Genomic DNA, 27,814 nt, shown 5'->3' on the forward strand with positions numbered 1-27,814 from the left:
TTAATTTTATAGTGTGTTTATTCAAACAAGGAATTCAATTTATAAAACCATAAAATGTCTTTTATCATACATTAACTATACATATTTAACAGTTGGGAAAAGTAAAATATCATACATAACAAAATCTTATTAATAACTTTGTGAGGAAAGGTCCAAAATTAGTATTTAACTACAAGTATGTACTATTAAAAAAACTGTAAAAATCGTGTAACAGAAAAATGCTCTTGAATTCTATCCTGGGCAGAATAATTGAAAACTAAACTGAGATCTAAAAGCGATAAAAGTCATGAGTACTTCTGGTTTGTTCACAGAATCGACTTTTCTTTTCGTTTTTAGAGCCTTAAACGTTGATATAAGAGGACCTTTTCACTGTCCGTTGAACACTGTGATGCGAGGTGTGACCAAGGTCAGGCTGAATACTTGACAAACCTCCAGACGGAGGTCTTCGTTCAGGTCTAAATGCATATCATGGGTAATTGCGTCAGCTGCGAGATTTTGCATACAGATTATTTCAGTTTTTGCGCATTATCTACATTATCTAAACACTCTTAAATTAAGAAAATCAATCAAAAGAGACCAATGCCCCGTTCCATTTGATACCTATTTTTTGTTTCTGATCAATCATACTATCAGTTGAAAAAATAATTAAAAAGGAAGAAAAGGATGTGCCTAAATAAGGTTGACAAAATGTAAAATACCTTTCAAGAGACAGAGAGAATCAATACTTTTCCAGTATCATTTTAAAAAATATTTCATCAGTGTAGAATTTAAACTATGGTATAACTAGACACATTTAATCAGAATTAACCTAACTGAATTTCCTGTCGCCTGATTCTCTCCCATATTTTTTTTAATAGAATACAATGTAACAGAGCGCAGCCAAATTTTCTGAGAATTTTCTATTTATAACAGCAAATGCATTCACTAAATTTCGAAATCAAATGTTGCTAAGTTTATTGTTAATATAATTAAATGTAGAGAAAATCAGGCAGCATCTGATGTAGTTAGCCTGATTTCAGTTAAATGTTAAATCCCCCCAATATTGCTACTGTCAGCATTAAGATACACTATCAGTGCTCCAAATTCAATTATTTTTTGCTCCATTACAAGCAAAAAAGAGTTTGGAAACTACATGCTGTACCACGGCGACTTCAGATATAAGTGTCTAGGTCAATGAACCATTAAAAACACAATAGCATAACTAAATTTTCACAACATTGCCCCAATGCAGGAGCTTTATTTTTTACAACAGATAAAGGACAAGAATCATTAAAGATATTGCACTGGAACTGCACTAAACTTGCACTAAAAAAAGTTAAATACTTTCTGAACATATCTTGTGACAAAAATATCAGAGCAAAGGGTAACCAAAAAAGTGAACTGGAAAAAATAGGTAAAAAATGAGGGTATAAAATTTTTGGGTTTAAACATAATTTTTCTAAACAATTTCAACTATTTTTCTACATGGTATACATAGAAGGAGAAGTGAGACGAATCAAATCGAAAATCATTTTCCTGTTTGAGGTGAATCCTCTGTGTTAATTCCGAAAAAAAAAACCCAACTTGTTGCACAACTAAAATGTGACTATGAAATCTGCGATTGTTATAATGGTGCAGCAGATACCTACTTCTAAGACTTAAAATTTCTAGCAGCATACTGACGGTGAAACTACAAAAATACGTATCTCGGGGTGGATGTTTTAAAATCTCCACTTTTATTTTATTTTTCATAAGGAGACCAAACCAACATTACGGCTTGAAATTTTTAAAGACTTTGTCTCATCAAAGTCGTTTCACCTGGCCCAACTTTTGTCCGATATCAAGTTTTAATGCTGTAAAAATTACATCTCTTTTGGTGTCAATAGGAAGAAGAATATTCCACTAACATCTCATGACTCTTCAATTTTGACTAAACTTTCTTTAATTTCTGCATTGACTCACTGGCTCAAGGAAAACTGTATAAACTCTATCAACGTAATCACAAAAACCATGACACAGCAGTGTGGACCGCTGCGCAGAAACATTTCTTACTCTGAGTCCCTGAGGATTAACCTACAACAAGATTAAAATAATTTTCGATAACAGAAAGAGGGGGCAAATGAGGCTCATTTAGAGGAACATAACTGAAAAGGAATCCCATTACAGATATTTTATCGTCCTTAGATTAAAAACATTATTTGGGAAAACAGGAAATCGTAAAAATAGATCAGTCTGTGAATCAACAACTCCATTGATTCGATGATGATGTACATATGAGCAAAGTGAAAAAAAGAGTCATTTTTGGGAGGAGACCTGAATTGTAAATTAAACTGCTTAAAATTGTAAATGCAAGAATTCAAAATTCAAATAAACATCATACCTATGTGTACAATGTAGATAAGATGTTTAGGGTTATTGGATAATTTGAAATTTGCAAGAAATCGAGAAAAAATGAAAGAACAGGAAAGGGGGTTCTGTGAAGTTATTTTCCGAGAATTATGGCATTCAGGGGTGATCATGACAACAGATACAGAAGCTCCTTAACTAACTTAAGATTATAATTAGGTGCGTTTACTTTCATTTTAAAAAGATAAAAATAGAATAATTGTGCATAAATTAAGTCTCACCATTTCCTGGCGTTGTTTTGCACTGCAACCCGTAAAATTCCCTATTTTTAGCCTCTATGCTTTCCATCATTTTGGCCGGATTGTGTTGAATTAGCCAATTCCCGCATGTGACTCAATGTAAATAATCTAGGTTATTTCATTAATCTAGTAACCTTGCTCACTAGCCACTCCAGGCCTCTTCAATTCAAGATAGAAATATTCCCAGAAAAACATAATTTATCACCTAGAAAGCTTCATTCCGAGGGAATCAAATCACAATCTGCAGTAGAAGATATTGATTTACTGGCAGAGGAGTTAAAATCCTGTAAAACTATCGCAAGTTAATGGTATGCCAGCTCACAACTGTACAGTGTACATACAAGTGTTATGTACAATAGAAATCTGAAGGAATAGAACAAATTTACAAATTTTCCTTATTTTTCTTGCTTTGGACGAAAAAAATAAAACTGCTACAATTCATCATAATAACACAGGAACTAAAAAAATACCATCAAATAAAAAAAAAAAAAACAATCAAAGACAAAACTTATATTTCACAGATGACTGTCAGTCATATTAATTACTTACAACTGTGATATTCAGTTCAACTTTACAGTCTAAAATTTTCAGCTCAGGTGAAAATTTAAGTAAAATTCAGTGCAATTTCAGAATATTAGAAACAGTACCTATCAGTAGTTAGGTATTCAGAAGAATACTTGAGATATGAAACTCAATCAAGAAGGTTCATACCTTAGACTCATCATTGCACTAGAATGTAGCTTATGCTCCATCTGCTTTTTCTACTCTGCAAAAATTCAGCATTAACTTACGTCCGATCCTTAAACTGATCATGTGTAGCACAACGTAAACGTCATGATCTCATTGCACATGCACCCTTCTTCAAAATATAAGATATTTTTAAATTCGCTTAGGAAGAAAGACATGCAATAGAACAGCTTCAACCAAAATCAGGTTAACTGCATTTCATAATGCCTTATTTATTCTCAAGTTTTATTTTTTAAACAAAGAACCAAACAATATAATGCCTTGAAAAAGTCTGTACATTTTTCAGCTTTTTACATGGCTTATGAAGGAGATATGTATTAGAAAGTAAGTGAGAAATCAGAGTGATGATTACCTCTCTAAAAGAAAACATGAAAGAAAATTAGGCAACGTCCGTTTTTTTATCATGTGGCTGTTAGCTGGCAAGTTAGGCTGATTCCGATTGAATCCGTACAATTATTCTTTAAAAACCAGCGAATTTGTACAAAGATTACATTCTTTCACAAGGTACCAGATTCTATTGTGCTATAAAAACAATGTTTGATAGTCAGAAAAAAGGCTAAAGTCCTGTTTTCACTTCGTTAACTGATTTCTTTTTCTTAAAGTAGGAGGGAGGGGGAAGGGATCTAAATTTTACTTAGGAGTTTGATCGTCAATTTTTTCCTTGAATTTTTTTGGCGCTTCAACCGTTCAAATAAATTGATCGGAAAGACGACTCTTTGATATTGATCCATTCAAGATTTGCTTGAAGAGAAGTTACATCTCAAAACGAAGGGAGGGGGGGATCGATTTATCCTCGCAAGTCCATGATAAACATTTAAAAAAATGACTTTCTGATTGATCCATTCAAGATTTGCTTGAGGAGCAGTTAGATTTCAAAACAAAGGGAAGGAGGCCCAAGAAAAACCACCGAAGGAGGAAGATCTTGCACATGCAGAAAATCCACAAATTGCCACTTCAATTGACGGGTACCTAGAATGCGGCCTTAAGCAATTTTCATCATTTCTTAACAAGAATATATGAGTTTCTTTACGCTAAATGCCAGCGCAGATAGGATAAGGAAGAGTGGATCATTGATTCCAGGACCACGACCCATTTAACAATGCAAGAGTCTGCTTTGACATTTTGGGAGGCAGAAGTGTGTGTGGGTTTGTACGAAGATATTTGTGGAACCACTTCACAAGATTCTCCACCAGTTGTGGAACCACAAATATTTGTGGAACCACACACCCGGGTTCCACAAATGAAAGTGCTCAAAATCGACCAAAACCAAGGTAGGAGGGCGTTTTGGACTTCAAGGAAGAAAAAAGAAAAAATCGACGCTGAGTTCCAGAAATATAGTTGTAAGATTGCAGCGAGTGTGTGTAAAATCGGGGTTCATATTGTGGAACCCGGCTGTGCGCTCCTGAGCGTACCCTGGCGGAGGAGTCGGAACTGGCGGGCAGCGTTGCCGCCAGAATCCTTAATGATGATGATTGACGCGCCGCGACAAGTGCGAGCCGGGGCAAGTGGAGGCGCTTCGCCGTCTGCCATCTCGATTTCGAGATTCCTTTGCGCTGTCTTTTGTCAACCTGGGGGCTGGGGGTTTTATTGCCTTTTTCCGCTCTCGGAATTTCCAAAACACCAACACGTGTTCGTCAATGTGCCGTTGTCTCGCCCCCGCTCCGGTTCGAGTTCAGATGTTGTTGTGTCAAGTTACGGAGATGTGCGGTACGGTTCCCTTCGGTTGTTTGTTAGTTTAGTATAATAATATTGTGTTTTCAATTTATTGTCAATGTCAGAAACTATCTGTAATTCATGAAGCGAATCAGGATTATAAAAGGATGAGTGGAAGTGACAGAACGAAACGGATTTTATGCCTGTCCAGGCTAATCAATGATGGTAAGTTTGAGCTTTGTATTTTCAAATTTCTTTTCTCATGTAAGTGTTTATTTGATGTTTCTCATTATAAAAGTAGGTAGTGGAAGTGTTCACTTTTCCGCGGATACACTTTCCTTCGTGCTGTGATTTTCTTACTTGTATCTTTTCATTTGTGCAACAAATAAATGTTTTTTTAAGACGGTTCTTGTAAAACCACAAACAAATACTGGACAGATCAATCCAAAACAAATATGACTCAAAACATTTGGCAGTCCTATGTGATGTTAAGGTGGGTCATTTGGACCAAAAATGTGGCATCTCTGTTTGTTACAATACAACAACACAAGTATGAAAAGTAGATATGACTGTTCACTTGGCTCAGCTTGGCCTTAGCCACCTAGAGCCAGTTTAGTCATGTATAAGCCTTCTCGCCCTGATTCACTATGTAACAAGTAAAACAAACTCCAATTCATATTCATATGATTTGAAATCACTCTATAGAAAAAACCATAAATCCTAACATGTGAAAGCCTAGCACTTAGATTTAACGATTCATCAACGTCAGAACCCGTTTCTTACCTTGTCAGCTAGACAGGTTGAAAGTTAAAATAGCAGACCTGTATACCTTGGCACCGTGTAGTGAAATCAACAATACGTTAGTGAATGGAACACCATCAGCAGATACAGACAATGATACCCCCATCATCATTAAACCAAGACCCATCTTCCTGAGTCAACCCGACTCAATGTCAGCTTTTACAAAATACCTTGACAGTCTAGAGTGTAAAAATTACACCACTAAACTTACTAGTCAATAGTATTTATTACTGCTAATGATTCATCTATATTTTGCATTGCATTTAGCTTTTCTGCTATTAGAAAGACAAGAATTTGCCACGACGATGATTTTAAAACCGAACATACACGTTTTTATGATTTGCCAAAAACTGAGTACAGTTTTCTATTTTCCGAAACAGCCTAGAATGTAACAGCAGACCTTCTACTACCTGTATGTACAATTCATGTAACTAGAAAAACACTTAAAAAATTCTCTCATTTCACTTTATGGAGCCCTAAAAATTGCAGCTTGCCAGCTAAGAATGCTATTTCAGCACAGAGGGAAAATTAAACGGAAGGAAAGGAGCGGTAAGATTTACCTGTAAAAGCTCACACTGAAAGTGACCTCACTCATCAATTAATTTTCTGTAAAACCCGGATGTGTTCGGAGGCAGGAGGATGTTAGATATTGTGTAGTTTTTAACTAATTTTGTGCTGCAAAAAACTAGTTTAGTTCTGCACAAGACCTTGCTACCTCGCCATGTCAAAACAAAATTAAGTGTGTAAAAAGGTATGACCTACTACCTGAAGGCGCCTTTGTGAAGATCTGCTACCATCCAAACCATTTTTCAAAGTTTAAAAAAGTGTTTCTGAAGTATCACCTAAAAGCAGTTCCAGTTAATAGGCACAATTTGAAATCAGTGTTCCATGGTGATCTTAAGGACCAAGTTAGAGAAGAAGACAGGGCTGGCATCTACAGTTTGAAATGTAAAGACTGTGACAAGCAATACGTTGGGCAGACAAGAAGGAAGATGAAAGTAAGAATAAAAGAACATCAAAGATGTATTAAGAACAGAGAAATTGACAAGTCAGCAGTAGCTTTGCATAATCTTGAGACAGGACATCGGTTCGAAGAGGAAGGGAAACTGTTAATTGGATGCAACGATAGAAGGAAGCTGAACATCTTGGAAGCTATGGAAATGCACAAAAAGAGAGACAAGTTGGTAAATTTAGATTTGGAATGCCTGGAAAACTGTTTGCTCAAAGTGATTGGCAGCACTGATAGATTCCACACCAAGCAGGATGTAAACAACAACAGGCAGTCGGAATTTAGCCTTGAAGAAGGGACCGAGGTGTCCCGAAACGCGTCGGCTTTTTAATTTTAATTTTATTTTGTGAGTTTGAGTTTTTTAATTTTCCGATTCTTCTCTGTTTTCTCAATTATCTGGCTGTTCTTTTTTATTTGGATTTTTGGAATCCGATGGAAATGTACTTGAACAGGAGAAAGATTTCGAAAGTTTAACTAGAAACAATTTTGATCAGACTTAAACTGTCCATCAAAACAGGAGACTGGTGATTCCAGACTGATTAAACAATAGTTTTAAAGCTTCAAAGACGATGCCTCTAGGATAAAATTGATAAAGGAACTATACGCAAATGAGGACAAAATCTACGCTTAACAACTAGCAGAAAAGGACAAAAGGAAAGGAGAAAAGGAGGATTTGCGCCTAAGCCTACAAACCATTCATCTGATTGTGAGGCTCTTGATGATTGCGCAATAATTGATCAGCAAGCTGAAGAAGACTTCAATCACGCTCTACGGCTCATCGACAAAGACGCCGCTGGCGCTAATGTATCATTCACAGAATTCGTTGGAGTTGACGACAGGGCAATGACTTCAGCTCCGCAGTCTCTGGATGAGATAATTAGTGAACACGTGACCAAAGATGACACGGAAGACGACGATGGTGAAGATGGTGTAGATGTAGAAATTCCGCTTGTCACGGGGGCGGAAGCACTCGCCGCCGTCGAGACTCTTCAAAATTTTGCGGCGCAAAAGGGCACATCAGCACATTTTTTCAACTTAATAATGGACCTTAATGAGGAGGTTCAAAAATTTTTTCAAACCAGCCCAATTTGAGCTACTTAAGTGCGCTGATAAATTGAGCTGACTTCCGAGTCAAGTTCTCACTGAGTTGGATGCACTCTTGGAATCGTTTGAAGATCAGAGGACCTCAATCCCAGAATCACCCAAACCCTTGGTCACATTGGAAAAACGAAAAAAGTTAGCGGGTAAATCAATCCGACCGTGGAACCCACAAATACTCTCAACTAAGACTACTATGCTGAGAAGTTGAACTTTCTGAGAAGCTGAAACCTTCCTCCATGTGGATGAAGTTCCAAACTATACACTTTCATCACAAACGGCTGCGACAAAAGCTTCGATATGGTCTGGTCAGGCTTTGTGCGGTGCACTTGCAAGAAATCCTATGAAGCAAATCGATGCTCTTGTAAAAAAAAATTTACTACTAGGCAATTCTAAATGCCACAACAGCATGCCTTGTCGCAATAAATAACTTCTTTTGATAACCTAACTTTTGTATGCAATAAATTCTGTTCCTAACTTACTTTGAGTTTTTCCTAGAAAATTCTAGTTCTACCTAACTTCAAAAAATTAATTGTAGAACCACTTTTCCCTGGGTGATACTAGTTTTTACTAGTCAAAACTAGTTTTCACTAATATCCAATTAGTTAAAATGGGCTCCAATGGCGAGGGTCCCGGTTAATTCTAGTTTTCACTGATTTCGGGTTTTTACTGTAACAAATATGTATACATAATTCTAGTGATAAACGATGAGATCAATCCTTACAAACGTAGCAACCAAACCCACTTCCCTTACAGTATTTAAAGTAAATAAATAAATGATTAATCGAGGATTAAGCATGTGAAGAATTTTTCAGAAACTTTGTATAGAATTTTTTAAGAAATGTTGATGGACTTAAGCCTTTTTTCTGATTATACAGAACACAGCCTTTTTTCTGAGCATCTTACAACACACAAAAATCAAACAATTTGGTTTCCATTTCATAAAAGCACCAAACAAAAAAAAATTAAAAAATAAAACCACAGGAGTTTTCCAATTGACAGATTTGAGAAAAACTAATTGGTATTGTCACTGACACAATTAACAGTTTTACAGGGTGAGAATTAAAGCCCCACAAGATGCTTCATCACTACAATCGGAACGAACGAATATTCAAAAAAGTTAAAATCAACTCATAAGAGAGAAATCTGCCCCTACTTTTAAAGTTAGTAGTGGTAAACTTAAACTTCTGACTCACAGATAGATCAAAGTCAATCTGCTGTTGAAAACAAGACTTATCTGTTCCTATTAAGTAGCATTTCGATAGCCAAAATGCGAAACCACTTATCTCTATTTGTGACATCGCAGACTTCCTGTCATAATTTTTTTTATACTTCGAAAAACTAATCTATGTAATTTATTAAAACTTCCGGTGCTTTTCCTCTCTGTTAATAGAATATTCTGTATGAATCTCAAGCTATAAAGTTGGCTCGTTTTCCTTTAAAAGAATAAATTAGGTTCAGGAAGTTTGAAACACAGCAATGGAAATACGTGATTCAGAACTTTAGCCATCTATTATCTTTCATAAATGTATCCTTCCTTGGATACACAGCCCTTGTAAACTTGTCAGGAAAACACACATGTAAAAAAAAAAAAAAAAAAAAAAAAAAATTCATCACAAGGCGGACAATTTTACCCTGAAGGGGTTTTTTTTTTTATTTTTCTTAGAAGGAAGGTAGCTTGAGTTGAGAAATACAGAAGGAGCCATATGGATTCATCATTTATGAGTTGTATCCAAAATTTTTTGAAGTGTTCATTATGTTCTATTTAAAATAATCATAAAGCAGCATGGATAGTGGTGGTAATTTTCTGACCCTGGCTATCAGTCTATTTGGAAACCCAACTTTAATTTCGACAGTAAAACCTGCAGCCTACCTACGATTTGACGCAATTGTTACAAACTCTGACTGGGTGATTCCAACCCCTTTTGGGTACTGGTATCCTGGCCATTGAGCAGCTTGGACACACACCGTTACCGCAGTCTCGACAATGATGAAGAGGAGCACCTTTCGGAGGCCTTAAATCACACTGACACACATTGCACTTTTTGATCTCGTGGTCTGGAACCCAGTAAGCGGGCCTTGCGCTATCTTTAATGAAACCTGCAAAGAAAACGCCATTGATTATATCATCTGCGGGGTAAAAACACAAAATCAAATATAGTGATTCAAAATTCGATTGAGGAAAACTAGGTGAATTTTAGAAGTAAAAAAAATCAATGTCCTGGACTTCAAATTTAGGACGAAGAAAATGAATTCTTAAGATTTACTGATGAGAGTACTTGACTTTTCAAATTCAAGACTAATTTTGGATCCCTCAAAAGTTGAACGCTTGTCATAAAATTAAAAAGATGTCAACAGTTTTAAGCCTTACATTATTTACTCCAGTGATGATCAGCTTAGAAAAATGGTTTTTCTACTTACATAATCATGCTCCCTGGTCAGGCAGGTACACCCTCACATAAAAACAACTGTCAATTTACTATAAAGAGAGAGAAAAAGAAAACACTCAAGTCACAAAAAAGTAGCTCTATTTCTCTGGAGGATTGATTGAGGCCCTGGGTGAGAGAAGAGCACTTCTTGGTTGCTGAGTTTCAGAATCTCCGTCGCTGATTTATGTCATAGAGAAGAATCTATTGAGTGGTTTTTTCAGAATTTCTTTCATGAAGTTGTAGAATCAACACCATCAGCACTATCAAAATGCAGAGGTGCATTGCTTCGACTTCAAATTGGCTAAAATTTCAGTCTTTGAAAAGCATTATTTTCCTGGTCTTCTCCTCAAAATGATTAACATCTTAGAGTAGAGACACAATTAGTAATTACCGCACTTTTATTTGTGGTGTTTCATCATCAGTTTTTTCATCTAGAAGGAGCTGATGATTAACTTTCCAACTTATAGATTATTTTTGTCACTAAATGCCTTAATTTTGCTGCATTGGGCTGGGTCTATTTACTTGGTAATCAGTCTCGGTCTTGGAAAAAACAGCGAATTGACGGCTCATTTTTGCTTCTTTTTTTCCGGTTGAAAATAACATTGTAACTTCCAGTTTTTTTTTTCTAAATTTGTTTGTATTTTACAGCAGCCTTTCTTCGTCTTAAGATGTTATTTTATTGTATGTAGAATCTTAAAGGAAATTCAGTTTCAATGAAATGTATGCTTTAGCTTTCCTTCGGATTAGATGAAATATCAGCAGAAATTCTATAACTTCACAACCAAGAAGTGCTCTGCTCACACCATGCACATCAATAATGTTATTACACAATTGAAGAGAAGTTCACTGCTAGGACCAAAAACTTTCCACTATTTCTGCAATTCTCCAAGTTCAAATCAGTATGCAGCAAGAGGTGAAACAAAATTAAAAAGTATCTTACTTTTTGGATACTCCAGAACGCTCACTACACTTGAAATTGTGCTGACTACCGCTTCTCCAACTTTTCGCACTATGACTTCGTTGTCATCCGAATTGTGATCACTGGACTCATAACTCTCTGCAATTTTTGCTGCAAAATAATATGACAGAGTGAATACTAAAATTATGTTAGACATGAAAAACTCAATACTTCAGGTTGATCTTTTTCGAAAGACCAGGAAGGTGGGGGGCAGAACCAACATTATGTAATTTTCTAAGGAGGTAACCGATGTAACACTTGGGCGCATTTTAAATGGTTTTTTTTCCTTACTTGAAACGCATTTTAAACCCTGACAAAGACATGTTTTCGTGTAATATAAAGAAATTCGGATTTCAAAAGTGGTAAGAGGGAAATTTGGAGAAAATGACCTGAAATGCGTTGAATCTAATTGAGATTTTGCAACAAAATCATACAATAAGTTAAGTGTGGATATTGCATACTTCCAAGGATCTTTCTTCATGGTCACCTCGAATTTCCATACCTTTACTTAAAAAATCCGTGCGTTTTCTGTAATTCTGTATCAACCTTTTAAAATCGGTGCTTTATCAGTGTATCTCTACTGTTTCTGTGCAGAAGACACCCTGATGAGTTTAGAAAATTTTACACATAATTTTTGATTAAATGTGAAGGTTATAATAGTCCAACTTGTGGCAAATCACAACTGACGAAATTCCAACTCAAAACTTCACTTGGATCGCATTTAACAAAAGGGAACCAGCGCAATTACTGTGTTGTAAAAATGTTACTTCTTCAAAATTATCTAAAAAATTTCTCAGAATGGCAGATAGTTTTTGCTTCCCACCAATAATAGTTAATTTAAAAGGAAAGTAATGGTGCAAGTTTTAAAATTGCACACAAATTGGGCACTTTTGAAAGTAAAGAGGAAGTCGCGCGATTTTGAAAACACTGTAACTACGCTGGTTCCTTTAGCTAAATGCAATCCTCTTTAAAATACAGTTAATGATGAAATATTGATGAAATTCTGTCAAACTAACTTACATAAACCCTTATAACAAATATCACACACTCTGACAGGACTTTCCCATCCTTTCTCAGGAACAGGTTTGTTATTCATGGAACAGCCTTCGCAAACTCCATCGCCGCAAGCTCGACAGTGGTGTTTCGATGCATTGTTCGGAAATAACTTCAAGCAAACCTTGCAATTCTGAAAAAGTTAAGAATTAACATATTTTCAATGATGAATGGAAACAAAATTCGAAGATAAAATTGCTAGCTGGTCGTTGTCATCATCATCATTACAGCTGCCATGCTAAGGTAAAACGCCATACAAATCTTCAGATGTTTCCAAATTTTCTTTGATAAAATACGAATTTATGGGGGTTTATTAAAGAGGTATCAGGTATTTCTTTCAATTTTCAGGCAATTTGGTTTATGTAAATATTAATCTAAAATATCTCAAAATTTGAAGGAAAAATATGCATGACTTTCTTCAAAAATACATTTTTTATCGGGGGAAATGTAGTAACATTCCAATGCTCATACTACAGCGTTTGCCCTAGGCATGGTAAACAGGGTTTCTATTATTTCTTCATTTTTCAATTCTCTAACTTTTCTGGGTAAACATAGTTTTCCCAGACTTTCTGTCTGTTGATTAAGTAGTTGAACGTCTGTCAATCAGGAGATAATTGAATAGCTATAACAGGTGTAATCAGGAGGAAAACTTATTCAAACTTTGTAACAAACAAATTAATTCTTGTAACAACTGGAATTAGCTCCGCAGATAAGACGCACTTTTTTCCCCATTTTAAGCGCCCAAAATCGGGGGTGCGTCTTATACGCGAAACTCGTGCAAATTGCATACCTCACAGGCGCGCCTAAGCAGATAATCGTTCCCCCTGGCCCCTCCTTGCTATATCTCACAACCCCAACGCGTACCATCCTCTTATCTCTATAAACACACTGGTCTGAGTCTAACTGAACGATAGTGACCCATTCCTGCCAACCGACACTCTTTTTTTGCTTTTGAAGGAGTGCAAACAAAGCATAAATTGCCCAACGCATGCCTTCTTTGCAAAACCGCGAACGTAAACACCTTTTTCGACTCGCAATCTGACCAGAGCTAGAATTGAATCTGGCCCATGGTGGGGGGAAGCGTCAGGAAATAGGCCGCGTCTCCTTCGATTCATCGCCATCGAACAATCGAAAGTGGCCACCTGTTGACAAGGTCAATGGCTCACTGCATTTTCGGCACGCGCCGCATGCAGCGCTGGCGCGGCGCAGCGGAAGACATGTCAATCGCCCACTCAATCCCCGCTGTTATCGCAATTTTAATCTCCCTTCTAAAGATTGAGCTTCCTTTGAGAAAGATCCTTTTGCTTTAATCTTTTTCGTATCAATGCTCTGCTTTCCTCTTTCAACTCGACGCTGCTGCTTTGAGAAGGGTACAGTAGGGGTGGGTTGGACGATGACCGCGGGTCTTAATTCAACAATCGGCGTGATTTCACGCCTCATTAGGCCGATCCCAGTTCCGACTCCGACGCTGAGTCAGTGGCTACCGGCGAGTCAAGCGATGATGAGTATGACACGGAGTGCGAGGCGGAGAGCGACTGAAACCGTCAATGATCCTCTTTCATGTAAATTTTAGAAAATAAATTTGGAAATCAAGAGATTTTTCCCAGGAATGTTGTTTGTTATTTCTTTCTTCTCCTTTGCATTTTTCCATCAAAAACCGCGTCTTATACGCGAGTATTTATTTTTTTCTTTTTTTGCCCCCTCAAAATCCGGGGTGCGTCTTATCTGCAGGGGCGTCTTATCTGCGGAGCTATACGGTACATAGAATTCTCTATTCATCCAAGTTCTACTAAGTGCACTATTTTAGAGAATTATTGCTAATTGGTAGTGCCTTGGCAGTACTGTTAAATAACGCTATTGCTATGATAATTTCTTTTGATTCGAAGAACAATTAACAGCAAGCAAGTAAAATGTTACGGTCCAATTCTTCAGGTGCCAAAGCACGCTTCAAATACTTTAATTGGTAATTACATGCAAAAAATACTTTTTTGCACAAAGTTATGCATCTCCTATTGAATGATAATGTTTGTTAAGCTTTGCATTAAGTGATTAATTGGTATGCTTTTTTGTACTTACTTTTATCTCACTGTTCGGCTTCCAGTACTTGGGTGCAATCTGATCTGCAATCCAAGATGAAGCTACTCTAGAGGGCTCTGAGGTAACGCTTGCAACAGCTTCTGAAAGGTACGAGACGCTATCCAACACTCGCTGCGCTGGGTTCTGTACTGTGCCATTTTCAGAGTTTCCCTAGTGCGGAAAAACATTAAGTGAGTGATGATATGCATTTCTGTAGAGTTATAATCACCCTGGTAGTCCAAAGACTTGAATTTTTACGGTCATTAATTTTCTACAGTAATAATCTTTTGCACCACAGATTAATAGCATGACTTAAGTAGTATTCATACTAAGACCACAGTAGTGCACGTGCTACAGAAAATTGCCGCATGTGCATTCAAATTTTGCCAAATTTCTCCAGAAAATATTTATTCTTGAAAAAAGTTAAGAATGTTTCTCTTTGAAATGTTTTAGATAATTTTTATCAAATTAGAAAAAAAAATATCTAAAAATCAGAAGAAAAATATTCATAACTTGTTCTGGAAATTCAATAATATGTGAGAGGATATTTGGCAATCTTTGAAAACTCAGAAGCGTGTTCTTCCATGACACGGCAGAATAGAAAGATCCAATTTTCGAACACCCTGCACGGTGCCCCTGAACTCACTTTAAATGCGACTTTGTTGTACATCAAAAATTCAAGTTGGAGGTTGTAGTGGGGTACCCCCTGATGGGTTTTTGGGCAATTTCGAAATAGGTTGTCGGAGCTCCTCGAAAAATAATCGCATTTTTGTGGTTTTTTAGGGGTAAAATAGCAAAATTGGCCTCGGGGCGACAAATTAAACCCCCTCTCCCTCATCCTTGCTTTGACCGATCTGAATTTTTAGTATGTTTTTACCTGGTATAAGATGGGACTTTTCTGAAATTTTCATGCCCATACAATTTTTTTTGCTCCCGCAGCAGCGTTGCCAAGTTGCGGACTCCAAAATATCGAATTTAATGATAAAATGAAGGTTTCGGAGTGTGATTTCCATTCAAAATCAAAAATTCAAATTGTAAGTTGTAGTAGGGTACTGCCTGATAGGGTTTTGGCCAATTTCGAAGTAGAGTGTTTGAGATTTTTGAAAAATTATCGAATTTTTGCGGTTTTTTAAGGGTAAAATAGCACACTGAGCACGGGGCGGCAAGTTAAACCTTTTCTCTCTCATCCTTGCCGTGACCGATCTGAACTTTTAGTATGTATTAACCTGGTATAAGATGTGACTTTTCTGAAATTTTCATGCCCATACAAAATTTTTTGCCCCCCGCGGCAGCGTTGCCAAGTTGCGGACTCAAAAATATCGAATTTGATGATAAAATGAAGGTTTCGAGGTGTGATTTCCTCCAAAATTTCACGAAAAATGTGCAATCTGAGAGTTTTCGATAAGAAAAGGCATATTCGAACAATTTAGAGTTGCAGTGTTGCCAGCTTTCGATTTAAAATTCGTCAAAATGACCCAAATCGCGTTGCAACCTCAAGCGCTGGATTTTTATTTCGTTCAGAATTGGTTATTACGGTTCTTCTGTACTCTATGCATTTAGGTACCATGAAAATTATGCCATTACTTACTTGATGGGTGCAGCTAACTCAAAAAGAGAGGCCGGATAAAGCGATGAGTCGGGGGAAAACGAGCGGTTCGGGTTGACAGAAAGTTCTTAAATCTACTCCATCACCAGAAAGTAGAATTTGAGAACTTTCTCCCACCCCCCAAACCTTATCCCTGTTGCAGTCAATCCTTTGAACATCTTATCTGAAATTTTGCCCCCGAATTTTTCCCAAAAACATTAAAAATAAAAACACAAATAAAACGGGTGGATAACAACGATTCAAATAACGCTATGAAGTCCCTGAATTCGACCTCCTCTCATACAGCGGATTGGATAGTTCGAATCCAGAAGACTTCTTACTGTAAAGAAAATACCTTCGACAATTTAAAGAATAAAAAAATTACAAAAGATCACAATAAATTTGAGTAATGTTGAAAATAAACTCCCTCATAAAAAAAAAAATAAACTAGATGACGAAATTATGACTTTTTATGATCGGAACAAACCTGATGGAGTCCATCTAAATTCAAGAGGCCTCTTGATCATCTGGAATCTCATGCAACAGAGTTTGCGTGCATGAATGGTATGTTTCCTTATTTAGTCCAGAAATATTTTATTTTTCGGAATGTCAAACATGTCTTATACAACCAAAAATTTACAAAGCATTTTTAATTTCGTCATCTAGTTTATTTTTTTTTATGAGGGAGTTTATTTTCAACATTACTCAAATTTATTGTGATCTTTTGTAATTTTTTTATTCTTTAAATTGTCGAAGGTATTTTCTTTACAGTAAGAAGTCTTCTGGATTCGAACTATCCAATCCGCTGTATGAGAGGAGGTCGAATTCAGGGACTTCATAGCGTTATTTGAATCGTTGTTATCCACCCGTTTTATTTGTGTTTTTATTTTTCATGTTTTTGGGAAAAATTCGGGGGCAAAATTTCAGATAAGATGTTCAAAGGATTGACTGCAACAGGGATAAGGTTTGGGGGGTGGGAGAAAGTTCTCAAATTCTACTTTCTGGTGATGGAGTAGATTTAAGAACTTTCTGTCTACCCGAACCGCTCGTTTTCCCCCGACTCATCGCTTTATCCGGCCTCTCTTTTTGAGTTAGCTGCACCCATCAAGTAAGTAATGGCATAATTTTCATGGTACCTAAATGCATAGAGTACAGAAGAACCGTAATAACCAATTCTGAACGAAATAAAAATCCAGCGCTTGAGGTTGCAACGCGATTTGGGTCATTTTGACGAATTTTAAATCGAAAGCTGGCAACACTGCAACTCTAAATTGTTCGAATATGCCTTTTCTTATCGAAAACTCTCAGATTGCACATTTTTCGTGAAATTTTGGAGGAAATCACACCTCGAAACCTTCATTTTATCATCAAATTCGATATTTTTGAGTCCGCAACTTGGCAACGCTGCCGCGGGGGGCAAAAAATTTTGTATGGGCATGAAAATTTCAGAAAAGTCACATCTTATACCAGGTTAATACATACTAAAAGTTCAGATCGGTCACGGCAAGGATGAGAGAGAAAAGGTTTAACTTGCCGCCCCGTGCTCAGTGTGCTATTTTACCCTTAAAAAACCGCAAAAATTCGATAATTTTTCAAAAATCTCAAACACTCTACTTCGAAATTGGCCAAAACCCTATCAGGCAGTACCCTACTACAACTTACAATTTGAATTTTTGATTTTGAATGGAAATCACACTCCGAAACCTTCATTTTATCATTAAATTCGATATTTTGGAGTCCGCAACTTGGCAACGCTGCTGCGGGAGCAAAAAAAATTGTATGGGCATGAAAATTTCAGAAAAGTCCCATCTTATACCAGGTAAAAACATACTAAAAATTCAGATCGGTCAAAGCAAGGATGAGGGAGAGGGGGTTTAATTTGTCGCCCCGAGGCCAATTTTGCTATTTTACCCCTAAAAAACCACAAAAATGCGATTATTTTTCGAGGAGCTCCGACAACCTATTTCGAAATTGCCCAAAAACCCATCAGGGGGTACCCCACTACAACCTCCAACTTGAATTTTTGATGTACAACAAAGTCGCATTTAAAGTGAGTTCAGGGGCACCGTGCCTGGGTGAAGATTTTCTTGAGACACAAAAGTGAATTTTCCTCTCCGTGGAACTAGTTTTAAAGAAGGAGTCAATTACGGAGCCTAGATAGATGTGTGAATTTTTTCTGAATTGAGAGTATGTACTTTGGCAAGCGTCTGAGGGCCATAGAGAAGAAAATGCTTTTCAGTTCATGCCACCAGCTTACGACCTGTACAGCCACGATGGGAAAATAAACTACTGAACTTTTTTTTTTTGGGGGGGGGGGGGGGGAGAGCCATGAAAGAGAAAATATGTACCCAAAACATTGTATTAGGGCCTCGTGTCTCCTTCCTGGAGATAAATTATCGGAAGCAAAAGTAAGTATGTCACATGTCTGCATTCGATGTATTACTTTCTTTTTTTTTTTTCAATTTCTTAGAAATAGCATGTATTGGTAGCTCACTATTATTACTTTTTTCCCCTTTTTTTTCAATTTCTTAGAAATAGCATGTATTGGCAGCTCACTGGAGGGACTTTAACTTCCGGCAAAAACAGGTGGTCAAAGTTTTACAATAAATGCTTGCTTCATACAATTTTGAGAGCTAACAAATCCTTTGATGATTAAACACACAATCTTACCTGAGACCAAACATGCATGATTTCTGTTCTCACAGCGACTGCATCTGGCTCATTATTGCCGTACCAGAATTGACGACTTCTGTAAATCTCACCGCAGAAAGGACATTCAATCACATACCTACGAAAGAAATAAAATGGTAGAGGTATAAAGATCTGTAAATTTCAATTTTAAGGAGACAATTGGTTGAAAATGTTTAAAAGCACAGTTATATGATTGTATTATTAAACTAACTTAGAGTCCACATCAAATAAGTTTACGCACTTTTAAGACTGTGACAGAGAATTGTCTGATGTCATTTTAGCAGGAAAGTACATAAATGCAAGAATCAAGATGGCAGATCTTCTGTCGCAGTCTTAAAGTACGGGAACTTATATTGCATGGAGTCTATTGCATTGTTATATCATTTAAATAATGCAGAATCAAAAGATTTCAGCTATTTAAGTAAGTACAAAAAATTTAGCTAACCTAAATGTAAGGAAATGCTGAAAACAATGAGCCACTAGACTAGGTGCGAATTTAAGCAGTATGATGGACGTTTTGCTATGATAAATGCTCAGATAAAAAAGGATTTTTAATCTTTGTGGTTTGTGTAAACTAGCAGACGTGGAGCAGTAAAATTAGGCATGGTGCCATTTTGAATTCTTTCCGCCAATCAAACCAAATAAGAAAAAAATATCATTCATTTTAAATCTTGATTGGCCGTTTCTGCTTGGCCAAGTTTTTAAATTGATGCACCGCTGCCTTCCACTTTCCTTACGTTTGCTTCCCTTTCAGAGAAACCTGCTTCACTCTTTTGTAATGTTTAAAGTTACTAAAAGGACATCTGCAACAAACGTACAAATTGGTTTGAAAGTTTGAATAAAAAACTCACCCAGACCAGGCATATTTTGCAAACGCAAACCACGATGAATCACTGGAGGAGACATATTTAGGTTTCACAACAACTTCTTGTCCATTGGTATGACAGGCTTTACAGACATATACACAGTTATCATATTGATGTTGATACCTGATGGGAGGAATAAAAAACCAAATTATAAAGGAGAATCATCCCTAATCAACCACTGCCAGTTCGGTGTAAAATGGCCCTGTACTAAACCCATAATAAACAAACGATTTCATTCAGAAAAAAAAAAAAACAGACAAAACACTCACTTCCAACAGTGATAATATTGCCAGCAGGGTCAGGATACATAACCCATCATTACTATTGCGACTTGAATTAAATTAACAAACATGGGTGAAACTATATACAGCGGCCATTTTTTCAGGGATATCACAAAGTCTGTTAGCACGATATTTCTATATTTGAAATGTGTAGTAGGATCTTGGCGACTTTGATTGTCATTTTCTCGAGTAAGGTTTGATTAAATGAAAAATGAGAAGTAGGTGTTCAATTTTTTTGCCCTCTCAAAAAATGGATTGAAAAATGATTTATGTAATCTGTCATTCTCAACAAGTCTTATGCGCCAGAAGTGAAAATTCAAGAGAAACAGTGAAAACTGAATAATTTACAAGTTTTAAATCTTAAACTAAGTAATATTGGGATAAATCAATTAAATATTTTAATATTTTAGAGCTATGAGATTGGAAATGGGTTAGTTTAAACATACGAGTGTTTTCCTTGTATTTCGATTTTGGCGCTTGAGTCTTTTTGGGAAAAACCGATTCATTTGAGGAACATCTATCAAAATGAATATTCAACTATCTCCCTTCCCTTTAATTTGATGTTTTGCAGGCAAAGAGGCACTGGAGGCGTTGGTATTTTTTACAACTCAAGTTCAACACTCTTTTGTTAGAAGAATACAGACCTGCATTTACAAGAGCAGTGATGAGATACTCCTTCTTTGACATGGCCCATGGACCTTTCGCAGCGTTTCTCACAAGAGAGACATGTTGCAGAGCAGGTGAAATACTGGTCCGGAAAGTAGAGCTGATTTTTGTCCTCTAATTCACCACTAAACTTGTCATTCAAAACCTGTAAAATAAGTTTCATTGCTTAAAATGGATTGGATATACTGCACAATTACACAGCCTTAAAATTATTTACATGGTTCGTGCAATTTCGGATCATTTTGCGTAAAATCAGTGAGGCATCTGATTCAACCATCTTGGATTTTGATGAAATTTTGAACTTGATGTACTCTTATTTGGTAAGACTGGTCCACAGACTCAGCAGGAATAAATTTCCTGACTATTTCCAGGGTACACTCTACTACAGGTATGGACAAATGGAATTTTAGAAAGTTATCTGAACACTTAGATTTGACAGCTTCCAATGGTACGACTGCGATGCCATATTGAGCACATATTTACTTTCTGTTCTGAGAGTGGGTCTTGTTAATGTTGTGTTATTTTTTCATGAGCTTAGTTAAGTTTTTCGTTATTTTGAGTTTTATCAATTTTTTAAATTCATCTGATAGCTTCATTGAAGCTAGCAGATCTGCCAGAACCTCATTTTGAACTGTGCGGCAAAGACGGTACGACTTGCGACGTCACTCGATGGCCTATATTCTCAGCATCACGTTTGTCCATACCTGTAGTAGAGTGTACCGTGGACTTTTTCAAGTCTTCTCTAACCAAAATGATCAAAATTTCAAGACTTTTCAAATTTCCAATCTTTTCAGTAAAATTCCCCGATTCCCCTGACCTGATGAAATTCCCACACAATGCCTGCTTTTCTACCCAAAATGGCAAAATGGGTCCATTTTGCCTCTCAGAGATGCGCAAACAGTCAAAAGGTGAACTAGAGTCCAACCAAGAACATGGTGCCCTAAAACATTTCTTTCTTCCACATAGATATAACTGATGGTTTAATTCAAAAACCTATTAAGCACCAATTCATGATTCTTAGTTCTAGCGAAATAATGAGCAACAAAATTGCATCTAGACCTCTCCACAGAGAGTCGAGCTCAAAAAAAGAAATAAAAGTTAATTGTATTGTAATACCGAATGAAAGTTCAACAGTGAGCGTGTCACCACTAAAATCCCACCCTTATCTTCAAAGATAAGGCTAACTGATAAGATAATTGAAATTAGAGGACCGATTACTTTGTCACCAACAAGATGATTTCAATACAATCATTACCGAAGTAAAGCAGAGAAAAGAGTGAGATAATGATTTGTCTTAAGAACAAAATCCAAGAAATATGAATCTTAACTCTCTTGAAAAATCGTGAGACAGTTTGAAATGATTTCTTGGGCTAATTCATTTATTGTTTTTAAATTACACTATCTTTTGCTGAACTTTGGGCAAAATTACCTCTTTCACAGCTCCAAATAATGGGAAAAGGCATTCAAAAGTTGCTCACACTTCCTCGGATGGTAATGACTGAGCTAACAAGCTACAGTAAGACTGAAAGACCTCAATTTGTCGGGTCGCGATTTCATGGATCGATTTGTCAGTCCTGTGAAATCTGATTAATCAAGGTCTTACTGTACTTGAAAAGTCCCTGACTTCTCTGGGTCGCTGTAAATGCCTTGACCTTCTAGGTTTCCCAGAATGCTGGAGGCCCTGGATCTCAAACTCACAATACCAAGGAAATAAGAAATAAAAGAAAGTGCTTACATTCAGCGTTACGAAGACGATTTGTGGACTCCGTGCAGAGCGCACAGTTGTGTTGTTTAATTCTTGAGTCACTGCATCTCGCAATTCACTAAAACTTGTCGGAGGAATTTGGGTTTGAATGCCGATGTAACGGAGTGAGCTGAATGCATCAATGTCGAGTTTCATCCTAGCAAAACTGCTGCGAATTAAATCCTCAGTGCTTTCACCATTCACTGGACAAAACAGAAAAAATGAATGAATAGAAGTTAAACACTAACAGTTTGGCCAGGGTTTCTGTAGGGTTTTCCAGAAGTTTTTCATTATTCAATTACCTGACAAAATTTCTGAATTTTCTGACTCTACCTGACCTTCGATAAAAAATCTCCACTTGCATTTTAGACTTTTAATTATGTTAACTTTTGGAACACTATGGACAAAATTTCCACTTCTACACATTTGAATTAAGGAAAAAAGTGCTCAGAAGTTTTTCATGCTCTCTCACAGCGAACCAGATGAAGTTGCTGAACCAGGACCCTTCTCATTAAATTCCCTGACTTTCCGAGGTTTTCTAGACCGTCAAGAACCCTGTTAGTGTAATTGAATAATAGACCAGTATTGGCTAATGCTAGAGCATTTGGGACCTTCACAAAGTCTAGAAACAGGTTTTACACTGAATTTCAACTGGGCTATCTAAATTTTAAATCTTTAATGGATTAGCGTAACAGTTTCACTGTTCCTCATAAAATGGATAACCAGTTTTATGATACTTCTCAAAGATTTCCTCACAGTAAAGAGTATAGAGTAACTAAAAAACTGTATAAGTACCTGGATGTAATGGTTGAGTGTGCCGCGTTTCATGAAATATGATTACAGCTGGTCCAAGAGCAGACAAAGGGCCGCCAAATTCATTTCTCTGGGTAACTGACTGTAACGCTGAGTGGAAGTGTTGTGTATAAGTTCGGGAGGCAGATCCCAAGAACGAAAACAGATCCCGATGGAGCCGTTCTGAGCGAGTTCTATAGATAACAATGTCCGAAATTGCTAGGATCTGGAAAAGATGGCAAATAGAAAATTTGATTACATCGCGAACTTATTTGAAGAAGCATACCGGAGTGATCGGTGCAAGGCTCATTGAATTTTCAAGCTTTTACTTGCATGCTGTGTTTTGTTTTTTTGGGGAATGATGGATATTATTTCACCTTTTAAATAATTTTTACCTCAGGATTGATTTTTCCAAAAATTCTCAGTTTATAATTATTTATTAGCACTGAGGAAGGAAAAGAAAGGGCAAGCGTCTCATCAGAAAATGGCAGCATTCAACGGATATTTATGTGCGAACTTATAGGACCAACTACATGTATACCAGACTGTTTCAACTCAGGTGAAGGCGCCTCTTTACTCCCTTAGCTGTCTCGTCTCTCCTACCTAAAGTCGGGCCCTAGTGCGCAGTCTAAATTGTGTTAAAAGTATATGACCCAATCATAGATAGCTGAATAAACCCTGCCCTGTTCTTTCGTTTCCTTTTATGGGGGCAAAATTTGAGCTGAAAAGCTTATCTCTACTTAACTTAGTAAGATTTTGCCATTTTGTCTGGTAAGCTGCAATTCTTCAGAGCTGCAGCAAAATCTGAGCTTTTTCATTCTGAAAACCTCTTTGAAGCCTGAATGTTTTTAATTTCCATGGTGATGACCGAGTGGCTTTTTTACTTCCTTCGGCAATTCCTACCTACTATCTCGCCGATATCCAACGATTTTTTAGTTTTCACAGGTCGATTTTAAACATTTTCAGAAACCCCTCACTCTGCTTTCCCATTTATTTTAAGGTATTAATCTACCAGCTGTACAGTGAACTGCTTTCTAAACCCTTGCAATCTCTACATACTTAACACACTTTATTTTAAACTGCAGGGTACTTGCGCAGTTCTTTAATGCTCCTGTATTTAGCATACGTCTTTACTAATTTGTCACAAAAAATGTAGCTAAACAGGTTTTTAAAACTGAATGGTTTGAAATTTTGTGCAATTTCTATCTGTAATGTATTGTATTTCAGCATTAAAATTCTACTCATTGTAATTCAATTCAAAATAAGTTGAAGAAACAATGAAATTACCTTCAGGAGTAGTCGCGTGCGCTGATTTTCATGACTTGTTGTGCCAAGTAAACCTTCAGTGTCCAGACAAATCAACTTTAAATCAGGATCGTAGGCAGCCCAAACGCCTAGCGTGCATGAGTTCTGCTCGTTTGAAGTTTGAAAAACCTCCTGGCCATCAAAAAAGGTGCGATTCAGCGTATGCGATTTACCATCTCCAGTGTTGCCGAAGATTGAGATGACTTTGATACGTACGGAGCTATCCTGAATGTTCAACTTTTTGATGAAGTCATCGGCTGAACTGACCTGCGAAAATAGGACGATCAGAGAGGTTAAATCTGTCTAATTTGAGGAGTACAAAAAATTTGCAGGCGCAGGCACTACGGAGCCCTGGAGGGCTTCTCCAAAATTTGATTTTTTATTCTAGAAAACAAGTGCTTACTTCTGGTAGGTATGCACTTTCAGTGTTTGTGGTCATCTGGAAATGAAACAAGTTCTGCGGGGATGAAAAAAATACCTACGAAAAGACATTTTGTTCTTGAAGTGAAATAAATCTATATATTTAATATCCTAAGGCCTTTTTTGGCCTCATACAGTTTGTGCTAATTCGATCTCGGAAACTACTGGACCGATTTTGCTCGGATTTGTTTTAAATGAAAGCTCTTAGGCTGTAGACGTGCCAACATTCCTTAGTTTTTCGATTTGCGCGACCGACGTTGCAAAATTTACCTCGATTTGATAAATATATTTAATATCCTAAGGCCTTTTTTGGCCTCATACAGTTTGTGCTAATTCGATCTCGGAAACTACTGGACCGATTTTGCTCGGATTTGTTTTAAATGAAAGCTCTTAGGCTGTAGACGTGCCAACATTCCTTAGTTTTTCGATTTGCGCGACCGACGTTGCAAAATTTACCTCGATTTGATAACGACATGCTTGCGTTTTTGACGTTGGACAGTTTGTGCTAATTCGATCTCGGAAACTACTGGACCGATTTTGCTCGGATTTGTTTTAAATGAAAGCTCTTAGGCTGTAGACGTGCCAACATTCCTTAGTTTTTCGATTTGCGCGACCGACGTTGCAAAATTTACCTCGATTTGATAACGACATGCTTGCGTTTTTGACGTTGGACAGTTTGTGCTAATTCGATCTCGGAAACTACTGGACCGATTTTGCTCGGATTTGTTTTAAATGAAAGCTCTTAGGATGTAGACGTGCCAACATTCCTTAGTTTTTCGATTTGCGCGACCGACGTTGCAAAATTTACCTCGATTTGATAACGACATGCTTGCGTTTTTGACGTTGGACAGTTTGTGCTAATTCGATCTCGGAAACTACTGGACCGATTTTGCTCGGATTTGTTTTAAATGAAAGCTCTTAGGCTGTAGACGTGCCAACATTCTTTAGTTTTTCAATTTGCGCGACCGACGTTGCAAAATTTATCTCGATTTGATAACGAAATATTTTCGTCTTTGCCGCGGGACGAGTCATATGGTTGGGGGACCTCCCACCCTCTGATTTTCCGTTTCCCTCTCCACGTAAACCCATCCCTACCTGCTCACAACACGTGTCACCCTTCTACCCTAGCATGGGTCCTACGGCAGTTTCACTCATGTCGGGGGTCGGCTCATGTCTTCTTCCAAGAGAATTGGTGATTTATCTTCACCCTTTCGCACCGTTACATTTTCAAAAAGTGTTCTGATTTTCTTTTCCAGGAGTGTTATTTATTTTTCAAGGTTGTTTCTTTTTCTAAAAGTAGGTAATTTTTAGTTTCCTATTCTTTGTTTTTGAATTTTTCATTTTGCCTCCAGGAAGTCCTCTAAGCACTGGTAGTAGCAAAATTTGGCTCGCGAAGCGAGCCAACAGTTACTCGCGGAGCGAGTAACTGGGGGTCCAGGGGGCTTGCCCCCGGCTAGCGGCGCAAGCGAGCGTAGCGAGCTGAAGCAGCTAGTGTATTTGAATTCGTTCAGATACGTATTAGCACTCTTTGAAGAGACCCCTAGAGAATTCTAAAAAAGGTAGAATGAAAATAGGAAACTTACTTTCAACAATTCTTTCCCATCCAGTAGTAAAAAGCTTTTAACCAAAGATTCGGACATCTCCGGAATTTCAAGTTTCAGCGATGTGAACTCAGTTGTGAGAGCAACGTCAGGCAAGTTGGCAAGCAGTCTGTCATCCAACTCATCGTCCAATAATTTATCCTGCCCCATTATCAAGGAGGCAGGGTCGATTGGCTCCATCATCGCAGGTGACGAGACATCCGAGCTTTGACCCAGTAGTTGGTCGACTTCGTACATGTTCAGGATGGAATTCATGAGCAAAATCAATAGGGTTAATCTGTCGATAATAGGGTTTACGTTGGAATCCAAAATACGAGCCTCTGATCGAAGCTTATGAAATAGGACATCGCAGTATATCTTGTGCTAAAGTAACACTGGACTAATCAGAGCTCAGTGCATTCCAGGCAGGCTAACTCGGGGACTGCAAACTGAAAACAAACAAAGAAGCAGATAAGTTAAAACCAGTAACCATAACTATAGGAGCCAACCAGAGCAGTGAGAAGGTGGGGCTTAGTGACACCACTACTCAGGAGAAGATTTCATCTGGACAAAATGACAAAGAGGCAAGATTGCAATTTTACAAACATCATTCTTATGTTGCTTGAACATTCGAACCAACTGAACGATGGAAAATGTCGGAACTGATACTGATTCAATAGTCTTTCAAAAGAGTCAGAACTAATGACTCAGCAATAGTTTAAGACAAGAGACGGAGCAGTTTCTGATCAGTATAATGACAAAAGTAAAATAAAATGGGTGAATAATTGAATATCAGCATCACTTTCATGTCAAAGCTTTTATTAAACAATGCAAAGTAAGGTTAGGTAAGTAAGTACATAACTTAGGTTCATGAGATTGGGTAGTGGTATCGAGAGGTCATCCAATTCATCACAACTCCCCCTCAAGATTTTGAAATTCTATCCATGCTCTCATGCAAAAGCTTAACAAAGGTACATACATATTTCACAATTGTGTACCTGAGTAGTAAAGCTGAATAGAATGAGCTCTCAAATTTCATTCAGAAGATATGAGCCAACCATGTGTCACAACAAAGACAGGGACTTTAAAATCATTTGCTTAAAAAATAGCTGCATGGCAATAAAGTAAACATACGAAGCGAGTGAAAGCGTGTGTAAATGCTTCGGAGGGATTCCATGGAAGATTAATGAAAGGCAAAATATGGTCGCTGAAAGGATGAACACCTGATATGCATGAAATGTGATCTTTCACATTGAGAGCGTGTGAAACGTGATAAACTTACGAATTCTGAGGCCAAATGATGAACTTCATAAGAACAGGATCGCGAAGTTCAGATCATGGATCAAACCATGAAAGAAATAGACTTCAAAACACAATCAAAAGAAAACCTTTCTTACATCAACACCAAGGTTAATCGCTGACTTTTGAGTGTGTTT

General features: G+C 37.2%; 1 protein-coding gene across 2 annotated transcripts; it reads right to left on the reverse strand.

Moving 5' to 3' along the window:
- On the reverse strand, positions 1 to 27,758 carry LOC109032687 (zinc finger FYVE domain-containing protein 1). 2 transcript variants are annotated; one of them, XM_019044940.2, is made up of 12 exons: positions 27,661 to 27,758; positions 26,382 to 26,827; positions 24,361 to 24,645; positions 23,077 to 23,299; positions 22,273 to 22,484; positions 20,516 to 20,682; positions 19,576 to 19,713; positions 18,704 to 18,821; positions 14,449 to 14,619; positions 12,340 to 12,505; positions 11,302 to 11,430; positions 1 to 10,032 (listed from the first exon to the last, which is right to left on the reverse strand). In XM_019044940.2, the coding sequence occupies exons 2-12, from the start codon at positions 26,652 to 26,654 to the stop codon at positions 9,806 to 9,808; spliced, it is 2,109 nt and encodes a 702-aa protein (XP_018900485.2). In that variant the 5' UTR covers positions 26,655 to 26,827; positions 27,661 to 27,758; the 3' UTR covers positions 1 to 9,805. The 2 variants fall into 2 exon arrangements, with proteins under 2 accessions (XP_018900485.2, XP_072159042.1); XM_072302941.1 differs by lacking the exon at positions 27,661 to 27,758 and adding an exon at positions 27,377 to 27,615.
- Positions 27,759 to 27,814: the final 56 nt, after the last annotated feature.

This window comes from Bemisia tabaci, chromosome 7 (genome assembly GCF_918797505.1).
Source record: "Bemisia tabaci chromosome 7, PGI_BMITA_v3".
Classification (NCBI taxonomy): domain Eukaryota; kingdom Metazoa; phylum Arthropoda; class Insecta; order Hemiptera; family Aleyrodidae; genus Bemisia; species Bemisia tabaci.

Bases quoted from the DNA above. Each gene is read 5' to 3' on its own strand.
- LOC109032687 (XM_019044940.2), bottom strand. From the start codon at position 26,654: ATGAATTCCATCCTGAACATGTACGAAGTCGACCAACTACTGGGTCAA. The intron at 18,822-19,575 runs GTGAGTTTTTTA...TTTCTTTCGTAG, and splicing joins GCAAAATATGCCTGGTCTGG to GTATGTGATTGAATGTCCTT. The intron at 11,431-12,339 runs GTAAGTTAGTTT...ATTATTTTGCAG, and splicing joins TATTTGTTATAAGGGTTTAT to CAAAAATTGCAGAGAGTTAT.